The following is a 22,700-nucleotide window of genomic DNA, read 5'->3' as shown; positions in this document are numbered from 1 at the left end:
TCAAGTTGAGCTGTCCTCTGAAGTTGAGCTGTCCTCTCAAGTTGAGCTGTGACGTTGAGCTGTCCTATCAAGTTGAGCTGTGCTCTCAAATTGAGCTGTCAAGTTGAGCTGTCCCCTCAAGTTGAGCTGTCTTCTCAAGTTGAGCTGTCCACTCAAGTTGAGCTGTCTGCTCAAGTTGAGCTGTCCTCTCAAGCTGAGCTGTCCTCTCAAGTTGAACTGTCCTCTCAAGTTGAACTGTCCTCGCAAGCCGTGCTGTCCTCGCAAGCTGTGCTTTCCTCGCAAGCTGAGCCGTCCTCGCAAACTGTGCTGTCCTCGCAAGCCGTGCTGTTCTCGCAAGCTGTGCTGTTATCGGAAGCCGTGCTGTCTTTGCAAGCCGTGCTGTCATCGCAAGCCGTGCTGTCCTCGCAAGCTTTGCTTTCCTCGCAAGCTTTGCTGTCCTCGGAAGCTGTGCTGTCCTCTCAAGTTGTGCTGTCCTCTCAAGTTGAGCTGTCCTCTCAAGTAGAGCTGTCCTCTCAAGTAGATCTGTCCTCTCAAGATGAGCTGTCCTCTCGAGCTGTCCTCGCAAGTTGAGCTGTCCTCTCAAGTTGAGCTGTCCTCTCAAGTTGAGCTGTCCTCTCAAGTTGAGCTGTCCTCTCTACTTGAGCTGTCCGCTCAAGTTGAGCTGTCCTCCCAAGTTGAGCTGTCCTCTCAAGCTGAGCTGTCTTCTCAACCTGTGCTTTCCTCGCAAGCCGTGCTGTCCTCGCAAGCTGTGCTGTCCTCGCGAGCTGTGCTGTCCTCGCAAGCTGTGCTGTCCTCGCAAGCTGTGCTGTCCTCGCAAGCTGTGCTGCCCTCGCAAGCTGTGCTGTCCTCGCAAGCTGTGCTGTCCTTGGAAGCTGTGCTGTCCTCGCAACCTGTGCTGTCCTCGCAACCTGTACTGTCCTAACAAGCCGTTCTCTCCTCGCAAGCTGTGCTGTCCTCGGAAGCTGTGCTGTCCTCGCAAGCTGTGCTGTCCTCGCAAGCTGTGCTGTCCTCGCAAGCTGTGCTGTCCTCGCAAGCTGTGCTGTCCTCGCAAGCTGTGCTGTCCACGCAAGCTGTGCTGTCGTCTCAAGTTGAGCTCCCCTCTCAAGTTCAGCTGCCCTCTCAAGTTGAGCTGTCCTCTCAAGTTGAGCTGTCCTCTCAAGTTGACCTGTGCTCTCAAATTGAGCTGTCAAGTTGAGCTGTACTCTCAAGTTGAGCTGTCCTCTCAAATTGAGCTGTCCTCTCAAGTTGAGCTGTCCTCTCAAGTTGAGCTGTCCTCGCAAGCTGTGCTGTCCTCGCAAGCTGTGCTGTCCTCGCAAGCCGTGCTGTCCTCGCAAGCTGTGCTGTCCTCGCAAGCCGTGCTGTCCTCGCAAGCCGTGTCGTCCTCGCAAGCTGTGCTGTCCTCGCAAGCTCTGCTGTCCACGCAAGCTGAGCTGACCTCCCAACCTCTGCTGTCATCGCAAGTCGTGCTGTCCTCGCTAGCCGTGCTGTACTGAGAAGCCGTGCTGTCCTCGCAAGCTGTTCTGCCCTCGCAAACTTTGCTGTCCTAGCAAGCTTTGCTGTCCTCGCAAATTGTGCTGTCTTCTCAAGTTGTGCAGTCCTCTCAAGTGCAGCTGTCCTCTCAAGTTGAGCTGTTCTCTCAAATTGAGCTGTCCTCTCAAGTTGAGATTTCCTCTCAAGTTGAGCAGTCTGCTCAAGTTGAGCTGTCCTCTCAAGTTGAGCTGTCCTCTCAATCTGAGCTGTCCTCGCAAGCTGTGCTGTCCTCGCAAGCTGTGCTGTCCTCGCAAGCTGTGCTGTCCTCGCAAGCTGTGCTGTCGTCGCAAGCGGTGCTGTCCTCGCAAGCTGTGCTGTCCTCCCAAGCTGTGCCGTCCTCGCAAGCTTTGCTGTCCTTGGAAGCTGTGCTGTCCTTGCAACCTGTGCTGTCCTCGCAACCTGTGCTGTCCTCGCAAGCCGTTCTCTCCTCGCAAGCTGTGCTGTCCTCGCAAGCTGTGCTGTCCTCGCAAACTGTGCTGTCCTCGCAAAATGTGCTGTCCTCGCAAGCTGTGCTGTCCTCGCAAGCTGTGCTGTCCTCGCAAACTGTGCTGTCCTCGCAAAATGTGCTGTCCTCACAAGCTGTGCTGTCCTCGCAAGTTGTGCTTTCCTCTCAAGTAGTTCTTTGCTCTCAAGTAGTGCTGTCCTCTCAAGTTGAGCTGTCTTCTCAAGTTAAGCTGTCCTCTCAATTTGAGCTGTCCCCTCAAGTTGAGCTGTTCTCTCAAGTTGAGCTGTCCTCTCAAGTTGAGCTTTCCTCTCAAGTTGAGCAGTCCGCTCAAGCTGAGGGGTCCTCGCAACCTGCGCTTTCCTCGCAAGCTGTGCTGTCTTTGGAAGCTGTGCTGTCCTCGCAAGCTGTGCTGTCCTCACAAGCTGTGCTGTCCTCGCAAGCTGTGCTGTCCTCGCAAGCTGTGCTGTCCTCGCAAACTGCGCTGTCCTCGCAAGCTATGCTGTCCTCGCAAGCTGTGCTGTCCTTGGAAGCTGTGCTGTCCTCGCAACCTGTGCTGTCCTCGCAACCTGTGCTGTCCTCACAAGCCGTTCTCTCCTCGCAAGCTGTGCTGTCCTCGCAAGCTGTGCTGTCCTCGCAAGCTGTGCTGTCCTCGCAAGCTGTGCTCTCCTCGCAAGCTGTGCTGTCCTCGCAAGCTGTGCTGTCGTCTCAAATTGAGCTGCCCTCTCAAGTTCAGTTCCCCTCTCAAGTTGAGCTGTCCTCTCAAGTTGAGCTGTCCTCTCAAGTTGAGCTGTCCTCTGAAGTTGAGCTGTCCTCTCAAGTTGAGCTGTGACGTTGAGCTGTCCTATCAAGTTGAGCTGTGCTCTCAAATTGAGCTGTCAAGTTGAGCTGTCCCCTCAAATTGAGCTGTCTTCTCAAGTTGAGCTGTCCACTCAAGTTGAGCTGTCTGCTCAAGTTGAGCTGTCCTCTCAAGCTGAGCTGTCCTCTCAAGTTGAACTGTCCTCTCAAGTTGAACTGTCCTCGCAAGCCGTGCTGTCCTCGCAAGCTGTGCTTTCCTCGCAAGCTGAGCCGTCCTCGCAAGCTGTGCTGTCCTCGCAAGCCGTGCTGTTCTCGCAAGCTGTGCTGTTATCGGAAGCCGTGCTGTCTTTGCAAGCCGTGCTGTCATCGCAAGCCGTGCTGTCCTCGCAGGCTTTGCTTTCCTCGCAAGCTTTGCTGTCCTCGGAAGCTGTGCTGTCCTCTCAAGTTGTGCTGTCCTCTCAAGTTGAGCTGTCGTCTCAAGTAGAGCTGTCCTCTCAAGTAGATCTGTCCTCTCAAGATGAGCTGTCCTCTCGAGCTGTCCTCGCAAGTTGAGCTGTCCTCTCAAGATGAGCTGTCCTCTCAAGTTGAGCTGTCCTCTCAAGTTGAGCTGTCCTCTCTACTTGAGCTGTCCGCTCAAGTTGAGCTGTCCTCCCAAGTTGAGCTGTCCTCTCAAGCTGAGCTGTCTTCGCAACCTGTGCTTTCCTCGCAAGCCGTGCTGTCCTCGCAAGCTGTGCTGTCCTCGCAAGCTGTGCTGTCCTCGCAAGCTGTGCTGTCCTCGCAAGCTGTGCTGTCCTCGCAAGCTGTGCTGTCCTCGCAAGCTGTGCTGTCCTTGGAAGCTGTGCTGTCCTCGCAACCTGTGCTGTCCTCGCAACCTGTACTGTCCTAACAAGCCGTTCTCTCCTCGCAAGCTGTGCTGTCCTCGGAAGCTGTGCTGTCCTCGCAAGCTGTGCTGTCCTCGCAAGCTGTGCTGTCCTCGCAAGCTGTGCTGTCCTCGCAAGCTGTGCTGTCCACGCAAGCTGTGCTGTCGTCTCAAGTTGAGCTCCCCTCTCAAGTTCAGCTGCCCTCTCAAGTTGAGCTGTCCTCTCAAGTTGAGCTGTCCTCTCAAGTTGACCTGTGGTCTCAAATTGAGCTGTCAAGTTGAGCTGTACTCTCAAGTTGAGCTGTCCTCTCAAATTGAGCTGTCCTCTCAAGTTGAGCTGTCCTCTCAAGTTGAGCTGTCCTCGCAAGCTGTGCTGTCCTCGCAAGCTGTGCTGTCCTCGCAAGCCGTGCTGTCCTCGCAAGCTGTGCTGTCCTCGCAAGCCGTGCTGTCCTCGCAAGCCATGTCGTCCTCGCAAGCTGTGCTGTCCTCGCAAGCTCTGCTGTCCACGCAAGCTGAGCTGACCTCCCAACCTCTGCTGTCATCGCAAGTCGTGCTGTCCTCGCTAGCCGTGCTGTACTGAGAAGCCGTGCTGTCCTCGCAAGCTGTTCTGCCCTCGCAAACTTTGCTGTCCTAGCAAGCTTTGCTGTCCTCGCAAATTGTGCTGTCTTCTCAAGTTGTGCAGTCCTCTCAAGTGCAGCTGTCCTCTCAAGTTGAGCTGTTCTCTCAAATTGAGCTGTCCTCTCAAGTTGAGCTTTCCTCTCAAGTTGAGCAGTCTGCTCAAGTTGAGCTCTCCTCTCAAGTTGAGCTGTCCTCTCAATCTGAGCTGTCCTCGCAAGCTGTGCTGTCCTCGCAAGCTGTGCTGTCCTCGCAAGCTGTGCTGTCCTCGCAAGCTGTGCTGTCCTCCCAGCGGTGCTGTCCTCGCAAGCTGTGCTGTCCTCACAAGCTGTGCCGTCCTCGCAAGCTTTGCTGTCCTTGGAAGCTGTGCTGTCCTTGCAACCTGTGCTGTCCTCGCAACCTGTGCTGTCCTCGCAAGCCGTTCTCTCCTCGCAAGCTGTGCTGTCCTCGCAAGCTGTGCTGTCCTCGCAAACTGTGCTGTCCTCGCAAAATGTGCTGTCCTCGCAAGCTGTGCTGTCCTCGCAAGCTGTGCTGTCGCCTCAAGTTGAGCTGCCCTCTCAAGTTCAGCTGCCCTCTCAAGTTGAGCTGTCCTCTCAAGTTGAGCTGTCCTCTCAAGTTGAGCTGTCCTCTGAAGTTGAGCTGTCCTCTCAAGTTGAGCTTTCCTCTCAAGTTGAGCAGTCCGCTCAAGTTGAGCTGTCCTGTCAAGTTGAGCTGTCCTCTCAAGCTGAGCTGTCCTCGCAACCTGTGCATTCCTCGCAAGCTGTGCTGTCCTCGCAAGCTGTGCTTTCCTCGCAAGCTGTGCTGTCCTCGCAAGCTGTGCTGTCCTCGCAAGCTGTGCTGTCTTCGCAAGCTGTGCTGTCCTTGCAAGCCGTGCTGTCCTCGCATGCCGTGCTGTCCTTGCAAGCTCTGCTGTCCTCGTCAGCTTTGCTGTCCTCGCAAGTTGTGCTTTCCTCCCAAGTAGTGCTTTCCTCTTAAGTAGTGCAGTCCCCTCAAGTTGAGCTGTCTTCTCAAGTTGAGCTGTCCACTCAAGTTGAGCTGTCTGCTCAAGTTGAGCTGTCCTCTCAAGCTGAGCTGTCCTCTCAAGTTGAGCTGTCCTCTCAAGTTGAACTGTCCTCGCAAGCTGTGATGTCCTCGCAAGCTGTGCCGTCCTCACAAGCTGTGCTGTCCTCGCAAGCTGTGCTGTCCTCGTTAGCTGTGCTGTCCTCGCAAGCTGTGCTGTCCTTGCAAGCTCTGCTGTCCTCGCAAGCTGTGCTGTCCTCGCAAACTGTGCTGCCCTTCGTAAGCTGTGCTTTCCTCGCAAGCTGTGCTGTCCTCGCAAGCTGTGCTTTCCTCGCAAGCTGACCCGTCCTCACAATCTGTGCTGTCCTCGCAAGCCGTGCTGTTCTCGCAAGCTATGCTGTCATCGGAAGCCGTGCTGTCTTCGCAAGCCGTGCTGTCATCGCAATCCGTGCTGTCCTCGCAAGCTTTGCTTTCCTGGCAAGCTTTGCTGTCCTCGGAAGCTGTGCTGTCCTCTCAAGTTGTGCTGTCCTCTCAAGTTGAGCTGTCCTCTCAAGTTGAGCTGTCCTCTCAAGTTGAGCTGTCCTCTCAAGATGAGCTGTCCTCTCAAGTTGAGCTGTCCTCTCAAGTTGAGCTGTCCTCTCAAGTTGAGCTGTCCTCTCTCGATGAGCAGTCCTCTCTAGATGTGCTGTCCTCACAAGTTGTGCTGTCCTCTCAAGTTGAGCTGTCCTCTCAAGTTGAGCAGTCCTCTCAGTTTGAGCTGTCCTCGCAAGCTGTGCTGTCATCGCAAGCTAAGCTGTCCTCCCAACCTCTGCTGTCCTCGCAAGCCGTGCTGTCCTCGCTAGCCGTGCTGTCCTCAGAAGCCGTGCTGTCCTCTCACGCTTTGCTGTCCTAGCAAGCTTTGCTGTTCTCGCAAGCTTTGCTGTCCTCGCAAGTTGTGCTATCTTCTCAAGTCGTACAGTCCGCTCAAGTTGAACTGTCCTCTCAAGTTTAGCTGTTATCTCAAGCTGAGCTGTCCTCGCAACCTCTGCTTTCCGCGCAAGCTCTGTTGCCCTCGCAAGCTGTGCTGTCCTCGCAAGCTGTGCTGTCCTCGCAAGCTGTGCTGTCGTCGCAAGCTTTGCTGTCCTCGCAAGCTGTGCTGTCCTCGCAAGCTGTGCTGTCGTCTCAAGTTGAGCTGCCCTCTCAAGTTCAGCTGCCATCTCAAGTTGAGCTGTCGTCTCAAGTTGAGCTGTCCTCTGAAGTTGAGCTGTCCTCTCAAGTTGAGCTGTCAAATTGAGCTTTCCTCTCAAGTTGAGCTGTCCTCTCAAGTTGAGCTGTCCTCTCAAATTGAGCTGTCCTCGCAAGATGTGCTGTCTTCGCAAGCTGTGCTGTCCTCGCAAGCCGTGCTGTCCTCGCAAGCCGTGCGGTCCTCGCAAGCTGTGCTGTCCTTACAAGCCGTGCTGTCCTCGCAAGCCGTGCTATCCTCGCAAGCCGTGCTGTCCTTGCAAGCCGTGCTGTCCTTGCAAGCTGTGCTGTCCTCGCTAGCTGTGCTGTCCTCGCAAGCTGTGCTGTCCTCGCCAGCTTTGCTGTCCTCGCAAGTTGTGCTTTCCTCTCAAGTAGTGCTTTCCTCTTAAGTAGTGCTGTCCCCTCAAGTTGATCTGTCTTCTCAAGTTGAGCTGTCCACTCAAGTTGAGCTGTCTGCTCAAGTTGAGCTGTCCTCTCAAGCTGAGCTGTCCTCTCAAGTTGAGCTGTCCTCTCAAGTTGAACTGTCTCGCAAGCTGTGATGTCCTCACAAGCTGTGCCGTCCTCGCAAGCTGTGCTGTCCTCGCAAGCTGTGCTGTCCTCGCTAGCTGTGCTGTCCTCGCAAGCTGTGGTGTCCTTGCAAGCTGTGCTGTCCTCGCAAGGTGTGCTGTCCTCGCAACCTGAGCTGCCCTCGCAAGCTTTGCTTTCCTCGCAAGCTGTGCTGTCCTCGCAAGGTGTGCTGTTCTCGCAAGCTATGCTGTCATCGGAAGCCGTGCTGTCTTCGCAAGCCGTGCTGTCGTCACAAGCTGTGCTGTCCTCGCAGGCTTTGCTTTCCTCGCTAGCTTTGCTGTCCTCGGAAGCTGTGCTGTCCTCTCAAGTTGGGCTGTCCTATCAAGTTGAGCTGTCCTCTCAAGTTGAGCAGTCCTCTCCAGTTGAGCTGTCCTCTCAAGATGAGCTGTCCTCTCAAGTTGAGCTGTCCTCGCAAGTTGAGCTGTCCTGTCAAGTTGAGCTGTCCTCTCAAGGTGAGCTGTCCTCTCAAGTTGAGCTGTCCTCTCAAGTTGAGCTGTCCTCTGTAGTTGAGCTGTCCTCTCAAGTTGAGCTGTCCTCTCAAGCTGAGCTGTCCTGGCAAGCTGTGCTGTCTTTGCAAGCTGTGCTGTTCTCTCAAGTTGAGCTGTCCCCTCTCGATGAGCTGTCCGCTCTAGATGAGCTGTCCTCGCAAGTTGAATTGTCCTCTCAAGTTGAGCTGTCCTCTCAAGTTGAGCTGTCCTCTCAAGTTGAGCTGTCCTCTCAAGTTGAGCTGTCCTCACAACTTGAGCTGTCCTCTCAAGTTGAGCTGTCCTCTCAAGTTGAGCTGTCCTCTCAAGTTGAGCTGTCTTCTCAAGTTGAACTGTCCTCTCAAGCTGAGCAGCCCTCGCAACCAGTGCTTTCCTCGCAAGCTGTGCTGTCCTCGCAAGCTGTGCTGTCCTCGCAAGCTGTGGCTTCCTCGCAAGCTGTGCTGTCCTCGCAAGCTGTGCTGTCCTCGCAAACTGTGCTGTCCTCGCAAGCTTTGCAGTCCTCGCAAGCTGTGCTGTCCTTGGAAGCGGTGCTGTCCTCGCAACCTGTGCTGTCCTCGCAATCTGTGCTGTCCTCGCAAGCCGTTCTCTCCTCGCAAGCCGTGCCGTCCTCACAAGCAATGCTGTCCTCGCAAGCCATGCTGTCTTCGCAAGCCGTACTTTCCTTGCAAGCTTTGCTGTCCTTGCAAGCTGTGCTGTCCTCGCAAGCTGTGCAGTCTTCGCAAGCTGTGCTGTCCTCGCAAGCTGTGCTGTCGTCTCAAGTTGACCTGCCCTCTCAAGTTCAGCTGCCCTCTCAAGTTGAGCTGTCACCTCAAGTTGAACTGTCCTCTCAAGTTGAGTTGTCCTCTCAAGTTCAGCTATCCTCGAAAGTTGAGCTGTCCTCTCAAGTTGTGCTGTCCTTGCTAGTTGAGCTGTCCTCTCTAGTTGAGCTGTCCTCTCAACCGGAGCTATCCTCTGAAGTTGAGCTGTCCTCTCAAGTTGAGGTGACCTCTCACGTTGTGCTGTCCTCTCAAGTTGAGCTGTCCTCTCAAGTTCAGCTGTCCTCACAAGCCGTGCTGTCCTTGCAAGCTGTGCTGTCCTCGCAAGCTGTGCTGTCCTCAAGAGCTGTGCTGTCCTCGCAAGCTGTGCTGTCCTCTCAAGTTGAGCTGTCTTCTCATGTTGAGCAGTCCTCTCAACCGGAGCTATCCTCTGAAGTTGAGCTGTCCTCTCAAGTTGAGGTGTCCTCTCAAGTTGTGCTGTCCTCGAAAGTTGAGCTGTCCTCTCAAGTTCAGCTGTCCTCGCAAGCCGTGCTGTCCTCGCAAGCTGTGCTGTCCTCGCAAGCTGTGCTGTCCTTGAAAGCTGTGCTGTCCTCGCAAGCTGTGCTGTCCTCGCAAGTTGTGCTGTGCTCGCAAGCTGTGCTGTCCTTGCAAGCTGTCCTGTCCTGGCAAGCTGTGCTGTTCTCGCAAACTGTGCTGTCCTCGCAAGCTGTGCTGTTCTCGGAAGCTGTGCTGTCCTCGCAACCTGTGCTGTCCTCGCAACCTGTGCTGTCCTCGCAAGCCGTTCTCTCCTCACTAGCCGTGCTGTCCTTGCAAGCCATTCTGTCCTCGCAAGCCGTGCTGTCCTTGCAAGCCGTGCTGTCCTCGCAAGCCATGCTGTCCTCGTAAGCTTTGCTGTCATCGCAAGCTGTGCTCTCCTTGCATGTTGTGTTGTCCTCGCAAGCTGTGCTGTCGTCGCTAGCTCTGCTGTCGTCTCAAGTTGAGCTGCCCTCTTAAGTTCAGCTGTCCTCCCAAGTTGCGCTGTCCTCTCAAGTTGAGTTGTCCTTTCAAGTTGATCTGTCCTCTCAAGTTGAGCAGTCCTCTCAAGTTCAGCTGTCAAGTTAAACTGTCCTCTCAAGTTGAGCTGTCCTCTCAAGTTAAGCTGTCCTCGCAAGCTCTGCCGTCCTCGAAAGCTGTGCTGTCCGCGCAAGCTGTGCTCTCCTCGCAAGCCTTGCTGTCCTCGCAAGCCGTGCTGTCCTCGCAAGCTGTGCTGTCCTCGCAAGCCGTGCTATCCTCGCAATCTGTGGTGTCCTCGCAAGCTGTGCTCTCCTTGCAAGCCGTGCTGTCCTCACAAACCGTGCTGTCTTCGCAAGCCATGCTGTCCTCGCAAGCCGTGCTGTCCTCGCAAGCCGTGCTGTCCTCGCAAGCCATGCTGTCCGCGCAAGCCAAGCTGTCCTCGCAAGTCGTGCTGTCCTCGCAAGCCGTGCTGTCCTCGCAAGCTTTGCTGTCATCGCAAGCTGTGCTGTCCTTGCATGCTGTGTTGTCCTCGCAAGCTGTGCTGTCCTCGCTAGCTCTGCTGTCGTCTCAAGTTGAGCTGCCCTCGTAAGTTCAGCTGACCTCTCAAGTTGAGCTGTCCTCTCGTTGAATTGTCCTCTCAAGTTGATCTGTCCTCTCAAGTTGAGCTCTCCTCTCAAGTTCAGCTGTCAAGTTGAGCTGTCCTCTCAAGTTGAGCTGTCCTCTCAAGTTGAGGTGTCCTCTCAAGTAAGGCTGTCCTCTCAAGTTCAGCTGTCCTTCAAGTTGAGCTGTCCTCTCAACTTGAGCTGTCCTCTCTACATGAGCTGTCCTCTCAAGTTGAGCTGTCCTTCTCAAGTTGAGCTGTCCTCTCAAGTAGAGCTGTCCTTTCAAGTTGAGCTGTCTTCGCAAGCCGTGCTGTCCTCGCAAGCTGTGCTGTCCTCGCAAGCTGTGCTGTCCTTGAAAGCTGTGCTGTCCTCGCAAACTGTGCTGTCCTCGGATGCCGTGCTGTCCTCAAAAGCCGTGCTGTCCTCGCAAGCCGTGCCATCCTCGCAAGCCGTGCTGTCGTCGCAATCCGTGCTGTGCTCACAAGCCGTGCTGTCCTCGCAAGCTTTGCTGTCGGCGCAAGCTCTGCTGTTCACGCAAGCTTTGCTGTCCGCCCAAGTTGTGCTGTCCTCGCAAGTTGTGCTGTCCTCTCAAGTTGTGCTGTCCTCTCAAGTTGAGGTGTCCTCTCAAGTTGAGCTGTCGTCTCACGTGGAGCTGTCCTCTCAATTTGAGCTGTCCTCTCAAGTTGAGCTGTCCTCTCAAGTTGAGCTGTTCTCTCAAGTTGAGCTGTTCTCTCAAGTTGAGCTGTCCTCTCAAGTTGAGCTGTCCTCTCTAGTTGAGCTGTCCTCTCTAGTTGAGCTGTCGTCTCACGTGGAGCTGTACTCTCAAGTTGAGCTGTTCTCTTCAGTTGAGATGTCCTCTCAAGTTGAGCTGTCCTCTCAAGTTGAGCTGTCCTCTCAAGTTGAGCTGTCCTCGCAAGCTCTGCTGTCCTCGCAAGCTGTGCTGTCTACGCAAGCTTTGCTATCCTCGCAAGTTGTGCTTTCCTCTCAAGTAGTGCTTTCCTCTCAAGTTGAGCTGTCTTCTCAAGTTGAGCTGTCCTCTCAAGCTGAGCTGCCTCTCAAGTTGAGCTGTCCTCTGAAGATGAACTGTCTTCTCAAGTTGAACTGTCCTCGCAAGCTGTGCTGTCCACGTAAGCCGTGCTTTCCTCGCAAGCCGTGCTTTCCTCGCAAGCCATGCTGTCCTCGCAAGCCGTGCTGTCCTCGCAGTCCGTGCTGTCCTCGCAAGCCATGCTGTCCTCGCAAGCCGAGCTGTCCTCGCAAGCCATGCTGTCCTCGCAAGCTGTGCTGTCTACGCAAGCTTTGCTATCCTCGCAAGTTGTGCTTTCCTCTCAAGTAGTGCTTTCCTCTCAAGTTGAGCTGTCTTCTCAAGTTGAGCTGTCCTCTCAAGCTGAGCTGCCTCTCAAGTTGAGCTGTCCTCTGAAGATGAACTGTCTTCTCAAGTTGAACTGTCCTCGCAAGCTGTGATGTCCTCGCAAGCTGTGCAGTCCTCGCAAGCTGTGCCGTCCTCGCAAGCTGTGCCGTCCTCGCAAGCTGTGCTGTCCTCGCAACCTGTGCTGTCCTCGCAAGCTGTGCTGTCCTCGCAAGCTGTGCTGTCCTCGCAAGCTGTGCAGTCCTCGCAAGCTGTGCTGTCCTCGAAAGCTGTGCTGTCCTCGAAACCTGTGCTGTCCTCACAAGCTATGCTGTCCTCGCAAGCCGTGCTGTCCTCGCAAGCCGTGCTGTCCTCGCAAGCTGTTCTGTCCTCGCAAGCTTTGCTGTCCTCGCAAGTTGTGCTTACCTCTCAAGTAGTGCTGTCCTCTCAAGTTGAGCTGTCTTCTCAAGATGAGCTGTCCTCTCAAGTTGAGCTGTCCTCCCAAGTTGAGCTGTCCTCTCAAGTTGAGCTGTCCTCTCAAGTTGTGCTGTCCTCTCAAGTTGAGCTATCCTCTCAAGTTGAGCTGTCCTCTCAAGTTGAGCTGTCCTCTCAAGTTGAGCTGTCCTCTCAAGTTAACCTGTCCTCTTAAGTTGAGCTGTCCTCTCAAGTTGAGCTGTCCTCTCAAGTTGAGCTGTCCTCTCAAGTTGAGCTGTCCTCTCAAGATGAGCTGTCGTTTCAAGTTGAGCTGTCCTCTTAAGTTGAACTGACCTCTTAATTTGAGCTGTATTCTCAAGTTGAGCTGTCCTCTGAAGTTGAGCTGTCCTCTCGTTGAGCTGTCCTTGCAAGCTGTGCTGTCCTTGCAAGCTGTGCTGTCCTCACAAGCTGAGCTGTCCTCGCAAACCGTGCTGTCCTTGAAAGCCGTGCTGTCCTCGCAAGCCGTGCTGTCCTCGCAGGCCGTGCTGTCCTCGCAAGCCGTGCTGTCATTGCAAGCCGCACTGTTCTCGAAACCCATGCTGTCCTCGCAAGCTGTGCTGTCCTCGCAAGGTTTGCTGTCCTCGCAAGTTGTGCTTTCCTCTCAAGTAGTGCTTTCCTCTCAAGTAGTGCTGTCCACTCAATTTGAGCTGTCTTCTCAAGTTGAACTGTCCTCTCAAGTTGAGCTGTCCCCTCAAGTTGAGTTGTCCTCTCAAGCTGAGCTGTCCTCTAAAGTTGAGCTGTCCTCTCAAGTTGAGCTGTCCTCTCAAGTTGAACTGTCCTCGCAAGCTGTGATGTCCTCACAAGCTGTGCCGTCCTCGCAAGCTGTGCTGTCCTCACAAGCTGTGCTGTCCTCGCAAGCTGTGCTGTCCTCGCAAGCTGTGCTGTCCTCGCGAGCTGTGCTGTCCTTGCAAGCCGTGCTGTCCTGGCAAGCCGTGCTGTCCTCGCAAGCCGTGCTGTCCTCGCAGGCCATGCTGTCCTCGCAAGCCGTGCTATCCCCGCTAGCCGTGCTGTCCTCGCAAGCCTTGCTGTCCTCACAAGCTGTGCTGTCCTCGCAAGCTTTGCTGTCCTCCCAATTTGTGCTTTCCTCTCAAGTAGTGCTTTCCTCTCAAGTAGTGCTGTCCACTCAAGTTGAGCTGTCTTCTCAAGTTGAACTGTCCTCTCAAGTTGAGCTGTCCCCTCAAGTTGAGTTGTCCTCTCAAGCTGAGCTGTCCTCTAAAGTTGAGCTGTCCTCTCAAGTTGATCTGTCCTCTCAAGTTGAGCTGTCCTTGCAAGCTGTGCTGTCCTCGCAAGCTGTGCTGTCCTCACAAGCTGTGCTGTCCTCGCAAACCGTGCTGTCCTTGCAAGCCGTGCTGTCCTCGCAAGCCGTGCTGTCCTCGCAAGCCGTGCTGTCCTCGCAGGCCATGCTGTCCTCGCAAGCCGTGCTATCATCGCTAGCCGTGCTGTCCTCGCAAGCCTTGCTGTCCTCACAAGCTGTGCTGTCCTCGCAAGCTTTGCTGTCCTCCCAATTTGTGCTTTCCTCTCAAGTAGTGCTTTCCTCTCAAGTAGTGCTGTCCTCTCAATTTGAGCTGTCCTCTCACGTTGAACTGTCCTCTGAAGTTGAACTGTCCTCGCAAGCTGTGATGTCCTCGCAAGCTGTGCTGTCCTCGCAAGCTGTGCCGTCCTCGCAAGCTGTGCTGTCCTCGCAAGCTGTGCTGTCCTCGCAACCTGTGCTGTCCTTGCAAGCTGTGCTGTCCTCGCAAGCTGTGCTGTCCTTGCAACCTGTGCTGTCCTCGCAAGCTGTGCTGTCCTCGTAAGCTATGCTGTCCTCGCAAGCTGTGCAGTCCTCGCAAGCTGTGCTGTCCTTGAATGTTGTGCTGTCCTCGCAACCTGTGCTGTCCTCGCAAGCTATGCTGTCATAGCAAGCCGTGCTGCCCTCGCAAGCCGTGTTGTCCTCACAAGCTGTGCTGTCCTCGCAAGTTGTGCTTTCCTCTCAAGTAGTGCTTTCCTCTCAAGTAGTGCTGTCCTCTCAAGTTGAGCTGTCTTCTCAAGTTGAGCTGTCCTCTCAAGTTGAGCTGTCCGCTCAAGTTGAGCTGTCCTCTCAAGCTGAGCTGTCCTCTCTAATTGAGCTGTCCTCTCAAGTTGAGCTGTCCTCTCAAGTTGAGCTGTCCTCTCAAGTTGAGCTGTCCTCGCAAGCTGTGCTGTCCTCACAAGCTGTGCTGTCCTCGCAAGCTGTGCTGTCCTCGCAAGCCCTGCTTTCCTCGCAAGCCGTGCTGTCTTCGCAAGCCATGCTGTCCTCGCCGGCCGTGCTGTCCTCGCAAGCCGTGCTGTCCTCGCAAACCGTGCTGTCCTCACAAGCTGTGCTGTCCTCGCAAGTTGTGCTTTCCTCTCAAGTAGTGCTTTGCTCTCAAGTAGTGCTGTCCTCTCAAGTTGAGCTGTCTTCTCAAGTTAAGCTGTCCTCTCAATTTGAGCTGTCCCCTCAAGTTGAGCTGTCCTCTCAAGCTGAGCTGTCCTCTCAAGTTGAGCTGTCGTCTCAAGTTGAGCTGTCCTCTCAAGTTGAATTGTCCTCGCAAGCTGTGATGTCCTCGCAAGCTGTGCCGTCCTCGCAAGCTTTCCTGTCCTCACAAGCTGTGCTGTCCTCGCAAGCTGAACTGTCCTCGCAAGCTGTCCTGTCCTTTCAAGCCGTGCCATCCTCACAAGCTGTGCTGTCCTCGCAAGCTGTGCTGTCCTCGCAACCTGTGCTGTCCTTGCAAGCTGTGCTGTCCTCGCAAGCTGTGCTGTCCTCGCAACCTGTGCTGTCCTCGTAAGCTGTGCTGTCCTCGCAAGCTGTGCTGTCCTCGCAAGCTGTGCTGCCCTTGAAAGCTGTGCTGTCCTCGCAACCTGTGCTGTCCTCGCAAGCTATGCTGTCATAGCAAGCCGTGCTGCCCTCGCAAGCCGTGTTGTCCTCACAAGCTGTGCTGTCCTCGCAAGTTGTGCTTTCCTCTCAAGTAGTGCTTTCCTCTCAAGTAGTGCTGTCCTCTCAAGTTGAGCTGTCTTCTCAAGTTGAGCTGTCCTCTCAAGTTGAGCTGTCCACTCAAGTTGAGCTGTCCTCTCAAGTTGAGCTGTCTTCTCAAGTTGAGCTGTCCTCTCAAGTTGAGCTGTCCTCTCACGTTGAGCTGTCCTCTCAAGTTGTGCTGTCCTCTCAAGTTGAGCTATCCTCTCAAGTTGAGCTGTCCTCTCATGTTGAGCTGTCCTCTCAAGTTGAGCTGTCCTCTCAAGTTGACCTGTCCTCTTAAGTTGATCTGTCCTCTCAAGTTGAGCCGTCCTCTCAAGTTGAGCTATCCTCTCAAGTTGAGCTGTCCTCTCAAGTTGAGCTGTCCTTGCAAGCTGTGCTGTCCTCGCAAGCTGTGCTATCCTCACAAGCTGTGCTGTCCTAGCAAACCGTGCTGTCCTTGCAAGCCGTGCTGTCCTCGCAAGCCGTGCTGTCCTCGCAGGCCATGCTGTCCTTGCAAGCCGTGCTGTCCTTGCAAGCCGTGCTGTTCTCGCAAGCCATGCTGTCCTCGCAAGCTGAGCTGTCCTCGCAAGCTTTGCTGTCCTCGCAAGTTGTGCTTTCCTCGCAAGTTGTGCTTTCCTCTCAAGTAGTGCTTTCCTCTCAAGTAGTGCTGTGCTCTCAATTTGAGCTGTCTTCTCAAGTTGAACTGTCCTCTCAAGTTGAGCTGTCCCTCAAGTTGAGTTGTCCTCTCAAGCTGAGCTGTCCTCTAAAGTTGAGCTGTCCTCTCAAGTTGAGCTGTCCTCTCAAGTTGAACTGTCCTCGCAAGCTGTGATGTCCTCACAAGCTGTGCCGTCCTCGCAAGCTGTGCTGTCCTCACAAGCTGTGCTGTCCTCGCAAGCTGTGCTGTCCTCGCAAGCTGTGCCGTCCTCGCAAGCTGTGCTGTCCTCACAAGCTGTGCTGTCCTCGCAAGCTGTGCTGTCCTCGCAAGCTGTGCTGTCCTCGCAAGCCATGCTGTCCTCGCAACCCGTGCTGTCCTCGCAAGCCGAGCTGTCCTCGCAAGACGTGCTGTCCTCGCAAGCCGTGCTGTCATCAGAAGCCGTGCTGTCCTCAGAAGCCGTGCTGTCCTCGCAAGCCGTGCTGTCCTCGCATGTTGTGCTGTCATCGCAAGTTGTGCTGTCCTCGCAAGTTGTGCTGTCCTCTCAAGTTGAGCTGTACTCTCAAGTTGAGCTGTCCCCTCAAGTTGAGCTGTCCCGTCAAGGTGAGCTGATTTTGTAAGTCATGCTGCCTTTACAAGGTGTGTTGCCTATGCAAGTTGTGCTGTGTTGCCATGACATTCTGTCTTGGCAAGACATGCAGTCTTCGCAGGGTGTGCCATCTTTGCAAGTCGTGCTGTCTACACAAGGTGTTCTATCTTCACACGGTGTACTGCCTTTGGAAATCGTACTGTCTTTGCTGTCTTGGAAAGGCGGCACACACTGTAAAGGCAATATGCACTATAAAACAAGCACAGAATGGAATGGCAGCACAAGCTGCAAAGGCAGCACATGCTGCAATGGCTGCATATGCTACAAAGGCTGCACACCATGCAAAGGGTGCAGACGCTGCAACAGCAGCACATGCTGCAATGGCAGCACACACTACAAAGGCAGCACATGCTACAAAGGCGGCTCACAATACTAGGCAGCACACACTGCAAAGGCAGCCCATGCTGAGAAAGGCAGCACAAACTGAAAAGTCAGCACATATTGGAAAGGCGTCACACAATGGCAAGGTACTGCACACTGAAACCCAGCATGCACTGGGAAGCAAGCATACAATGAAATAACAACACACTGTAAAGTGTCACAATGTGGATAGGCAGCACACACTGAAAGGCCGGAAACACTAGAAAAGCAGAAGACAAAGGAAAGGCACCATGCATGGCAAAGGCAGTCTGCACTTTAAATGCAGCACACGCTGCAAAGGTAGTAGGCACTGCAAAGAAAACATGCACTGCAAAGGCAGCACACACTGCAAAGGCAGCAGGCCCTGCAAACACTGCACATGCTGTGAAGCACATGATGATAAGGCAGCACCTGGTGCAATGGCAGTACACACTGCATAGCCAGCACTCGCTGAAAAGGCAGCATACATTGGGAATTCAGCAAATGCTGCAAAGGCAGCATGCACCTCCCTCTATAACAGCACATGCCTCTATAGCCACCCTCGCTGCTATGGCAGCATGTGGTCCTATGGCAGCACATGCTGTAATGTCAGCATGCGCTACATTGGCAGGATATGCAGGAAAGGTAGCACATGCTGGAAAGGTAATACACACTGCAAAGGGAGCACATGCTTGCACATACATCGGAAAGCCATACACACTTGAAAGGCCACACACACAGCAAATCACACACACTGGGAAGGCAGCTCACCATGGAAAGGCAGCATACTCTGGAAAGCCAGCATACCCCAGAAAGGCAGCACAACCTGGAAAGGCAGCACACCCTGGAAGGGCAACACACCCTTGAAAGGCAGCACACCCTGGATATGCATCACAACCTGGATATGCAGCATACACTATAAAGGCAGCACACTTTGGATATGCAACACACACTATAAAGGCAGCAGACACTGGAATGCATCACAAACTGGACAGGCAGCACTCACTGGAGATGCAGCACACACTGGAAAGGCAGCACTCAATGGAAATGCATCACAAACTGGATAGGCAGCACTCACTAGAAAAGCAGTGCACACTAGAAATCCAAACACAATGGTAGGCAGCACAAATTGGAAAGGAGCACATGCTGCAACGGCAGAACACGCTGCAATAGCAGCACACACTGCTGTGGCATCAGCACGCTGCAATGGCAGAACATACTGCCATGACAGCACATGTTGCAAAGGTAGCACATATTAGAAAGGCAACACACATTGGAAAGTCACCTCATATTTTAAAGACAGCACACATTGGGAAGGCAGCACATATTGGGAAGGCAGCACACATCGGAAAGGAAGCACACATTTAATATGCAGCAACACTGGAGAAGCACACATAGTGGAAAGCACCACGCTGGAGTCCGCAGCTCGTGGTCGTGCGGTAGCGTTCTCATTTCCCACGCTCGGGTTCGATTCCTGGCGGGGTCAGGGATTTTCTCTGCCTCGTGATGACTGGGTGTTGTGTGCTGTCCTTAGGTTAGTTAGGTTTAAGTAGTTCTAAGTTCTAGGGGACTGATGACCATAGATGTTAAGTCCCATAGTGCTCAGAGCCATTTTGAACCACACTGGAAAGGCACCACACACTAGAAAGGCACCACATACTGGAAAGGCATCACACACTGGTAAGGCTGCAGTCGCAGCGTGTGCTGCCTCACATTGTGTGTGGTTTTCAAGTGATGTGGCTCCGCAGTGTGTTCTGCGTTTCCAGTGAGTGTTGCCTATCCAGTTTGTGATGCCTTACCAATGTCTGCGCCTTTCCAGTGTGTTCTTCCTTTCCAGTATATGCTGCTTTTCCTGTTTGTGCTGCCTTTCCAGTGTGTTTCAGGCTTCTCAATGTGTGCTGCCTTTGCAGCATGTGCTGCCTTTGCAGCATGTGCTTCCTTTGCTGCATGTGCCTCTTTGCAGTCTGTGCTGCATTTGAACATGTGTTGCATTTTCATTGTGTGCCGCCTTTGCAGCATGTGCTGCTTTTGCAGGGTATGCAGCCTTTACAAGGTGTGCATCCTTCATAAAATTTGTAGTATTTGCAATGCTTGCAGTGATTTCAAGGTGTGCAGCATTCGCAATCTGTGCAGCTTTCACAAGGTATGCTGCCTTAGCAAAGTGTGCTATGTTGACAATGTGTGCTGCCTTTGCAATGTTTGCAGCCTTCACAAGTGATTCTGTCTTCGCAATGTGGTTCAAATGGCTCTGAGCACTATGGGACTTAACATCTGAGGTCATCAGTCACCTAGAACTACGAACTACTGAAACCTAACCAACCTAAGGACATCACACACATCCATGCCCGAGGCAGGATTCGAACCAGCGACCATAGCAGTTGCGCAGGTCCTGACTGAAGCGCCTAGAACCTGTCGGCCACCACGGTCGGCTTATTCACAATGTGTGCTGCCTTCATACGGTATGCTGCATTTATACAGTGTACTGGCTTCACAAGGTGTGCTGCCTTCACAAGTTGGCCCTCCTTCACAATATGTACTGCCTTTGCAGTGTCTTATTTCTTCACATGGTCTTCTTCCTTTGCATGCTGTGCTACCTTCGCAAGGTTTGCTACTTTCGAAAGGTTGACTGCCTTCACCGGATATGCAGCTTCCGCAAGGTAACCTTGCAAAGGCAGCACATATTGTGAAGGCAACACACCTAGCTAATGCAGCATTTCTTGTGAAGCAGCACTCCTTGAGAAGCCAGCACATCTTGTGAAGGTAGTACATCTTCTGATAGTAGAGGCTGAAAACCTTGCGAAGGTTACACACTGTGTCAAGGCAGAACAGCTTGCAAAGGCAGCACACCTCACGAAAGTAGCACACCTTGCGAAGACAGGACAGAATGCAATGGCACAAAATCTTGCAAAGGAGAACACCTTGCAAAGAACAACTGCCTTGCAAAGGCAGCACACCTTGTGGAGGCTGCACTCATTGCAAATGCAGGACACCTTGCAAAGACAGCACATTTCCTAAATACAGCTCTCCTCCAAAGGACAGCACATATCCCAAAGGCAGCACACCTTCTGGAGACAGTTTACTTTCGTGCATATTGTCCACAAACTGAGGAAAGAAATATAGGATGTGAAGTTACCTTCCCATTCCCGCATATTTTTGCGGGAACGGTCGCAGCATTCGGCATCTGGCAGTAGGTGTGCAGGGTTGAGGTTCTGTCATGACTTCTGGTGTGGTGGGCGCCCTGTCGCCCCACATCAGCTGGGCACGCGAGTGCAGCGTGCTCAGTGCAGCTGCTGCGCCACACTTCTGTGTGCAGCACGTTGGTCTCTGTTCCACAGGTGTAGCCTGTACGAGCGACCTTCCAAGCAGTTAATAATTAATGTAAACCCAGCCATGTCGGTGTTTTATGCTCTACGTGTTAATTTAATGGTACTCTTGTCTTACGTTTTATAATTCAATAGAAGAGTTCCTATTAGGAGATTGACCTCTTGGACGTAGAACGCCTTTCATATCTTCTGCCAAAATGATATTACCTTAATGAAATCTGAAGAGAGGGACAATTTCGTAATTAAAGAAACTCTGCTCGTTTACGTCGTTTACTGCTACCAGGTGGAACAAATATATTAAATAGCCAGGTGTTGTAAACAGTACAAGCTACAACTGTATTACATGTGAGTTTTCAACGTGATCCACTATTATGCCCTCTTTCGCGAGTATCACGGTCTCTAATTCATCTCCAGTTCCAGCGTTAATTACAGCGCTATATCCCAATACATCGTGTAGTGCAGTATCCTTTACTTCTGTAACTAGAATAATATCAATGTTTGGCTCATACATAAAGTCTTTCAAGGTACTTGCTTTTAGGGAGCTCCCTGTGCTGTTTATGGATTCATAATGTATCACATTTCATAAATTCAACTCTTTCATCGCATGCAGTCAGTATGAAAGCTATGGATAAGTGTCACATACGTATCTACCTCTGTCGCTTCGTTTGGATGAGGTAACCATTCCCGTCCCCCCCTGCAATCTTAGTAAGCATGCAGCGAAAATCGTGCACAGACACACATGTGAAACTCTTAAATTGACCGAATCAGTTCGATAGCTGTCATTCAGGGCCTAGTGTAATGCCACCATGTGTTTGAAACCTCCGCAAAGAATTCTGTTGCATGGTTCATACTGATGTCTCGATATCGCCATCGTGTAACTTACAGCAAGTATTTTATTCTTGTCGCTCACCTACATTAAGGAAAATGGGAAACATTTACCACCTTCCGATATTGTTGTCATTGTTAGTAAGTAGAATGAAAGTAGTCTCTGGTCAGGAGAAACTAAAAGCGATTATTTGTTTCCACAGACAGAGCTTAACAATTCGTATCAGTACACTGTCCCATCCAAGGGGCAGATTCGTTACTCTGTCGTATGCATATAACGAGATAACATAAAGACTTTACGTCACAGCTACTCAGTTTATGGGGCTAGGTAACCTACACGCATCGACATCATTCACTTCTTCTTTGCTGAGATAGTATAAATTTCGTAAGTAAAATGACATTGCAAGTTGTTGTTGTAGTGAACATCTTCTAAATGCTTAATGCAAAGACGCTATTTACACACGGTCATCCTGACTGACGATGCGAGGAAGTAAATTGACTGGCTCGGTTAAGAGGTGTATATAATTTTGATTCGTTTCACAATAGATTCACGTAGAATGGTCATTTTTGAAAGTTTCGGCGAACAATACAGTTAAGACTTTGATTACGATACATGCATCACATTCTTGTACAGATATTGTATTAAACGTGTGCTACTTTCGATATTAATCGCAATTGCAGAAAGCAGCAATGAATATGTCTCGTCTCGTTTCTCCGACCGTTTCCCGTACTGTGCGACCCACAGAGCTCTATCGCTGCATCAGCGGTCGATTGTTGCTGTTGCCGCCACGGAATGATGGCAGTTAAATTCAAATAGCCTCCAAGTATAAGGGATTCTACGATATAAATGAAAATGGAAAGAAGTAACGAAAGCAGCAACTAGTAGTCAAACTCAACGTTCCTGGTGGTTTAATGCTATGACAATTTTAGACAATAAACTACGCAGTGGTACTGAGAGCTATCACAGGAATCTGCAATATACCCTCGATGGACAAACTGATTAAAGTTTTCGTCCTTGCCACTTCTCATTTTACAGACAACTGATTCTGACTACTTCTTATGAGCTGAACTGAGGCCATAACTCATGTCGAAGTTGTCTGTTTGTATTACTACTATCGTATCTTTCTTAGGTAAAGAACGAGCAAAATAGCAGTTTTGCGTTTAGCATGCAATCATCCAGGATACAATTTCTACAGTCAGAGCATTTTCTGTTGCGGCATAGGAATGATTATGTGATTACTTCTGTATGGAATCCATCTGTAACTTTATGAACTCAATATTTAGTAAGAGGGCCAACCGAATTACATACTGCACAGTGTGAATAATTGCTGCAATTTTGGTGGCAACAACAACAAACAACCAGTCAGTGCCGAGATTTGGCTGTAGAATAGTGGCAACACAGAGCTACCGTTGCAGCCGAGTGGTTCATGAAGCCTTGGCCGTGACCACAGCGGCTGAGGCGCGTCTACAGCCGTAGCAACCGCACAGCAGCCCACACTGAGGTGTGACGTCACACGGCACCCCTGTCTCGGTTGACCACCCACAACGTGTTTCGCTACATTTGATCAATTCACTATTTGCTCATACCTGAAACGTTAGTAAGTTTTTTTTGTGATCAGTATAAACAAATGAAACGTGCTGTATAATACTCCCCTACGAGGGGCATTACTATTAACAATTTTTCATTCAATTTTTATCAATAGCTTATTTGCTAGTTACCCCATTTCCTCTTTCTACGCTCAGTTAGCGTCAAGCAAATCACGCGTGCCTTCGAAACTTGGACCTTTTTACCAGGTACATCTCTAGAAGTATTAGGTACATAACATGTCTTTGTAATTTACACGCAGAACTTAATTTTCTACGAAAAAGACAGACGTCAATCCTTATCTCTGTTTAAGATACGCGTCGGAATCTCTCCCTACTTGAAGCGGCGAACGCATGTCCGAAACTCCGCCCATAGCTCATCCCCGCATATACTGCCGATTGCAACGTGCGCGCCCAGTAGTCTCTGATCAGTTACGCCATTGTAATCTGTCCAGAGTGAGCTGTTTCGCCGTCCACAGATTATTACAGAACGTGCACGGCCTTTATACCCAGTTTATGTATTTTAGACATTCCGTTTCAAGGCTTGCCAAATGACAGTCGCTCCCAGTCCGTGTTTCACGACCGCTTTCTTTGCAGTCTCCTGCCGATTGTGAATTTAGCTCCTTTTCCAGTCACATAACCTTTCTTCCAGCGTTGGTTGTAATGACTCCATGCCATGAATGGTTATCTGCA

The 22,700-nt window shown here is 52.1% G+C and overlaps 1 protein-coding gene across 1 annotated transcript; it reads right to left on the bottom strand.

Annotated features, from left to right (window-relative positions):
- Positions 1–3,282: 3,282 nt before the first annotated feature.
- On the bottom strand, positions 3,283–6,025 carry LOC124568334 (repetin-like). Its single transcript, XM_047131051.1, has 3 exons — positions 5,673–6,025; positions 4,207–5,581; positions 3,283–4,164 (listed from the first exon to the last, which is right to left on the bottom strand). The coding sequence occupies exons 1-3, from the start codon at positions 6,023–6,025 to the stop codon at positions 3,283–3,285; spliced, it is 2,610 nt and encodes an 869-aa protein (XP_046987007.1).
- Between the last annotated feature and the right edge of the window lie 16,675 nt (positions 6,026–22,700).

The sequence above is a fragment of the Schistocerca americana genome, unplaced genomic scaffold (assembly GCF_021461395.2).
Source record: "Schistocerca americana isolate TAMUIC-IGC-003095 unplaced genomic scaffold, iqSchAmer2.1 HiC_scaffold_1463, whole genome shotgun sequence".
In the NCBI taxonomy this organism is placed as follows: domain Eukaryota; kingdom Metazoa; phylum Arthropoda; class Insecta; order Orthoptera; family Acrididae; genus Schistocerca; species Schistocerca americana.
This window is presented reverse-complemented; position numbering and strand designations above follow the sequence as displayed.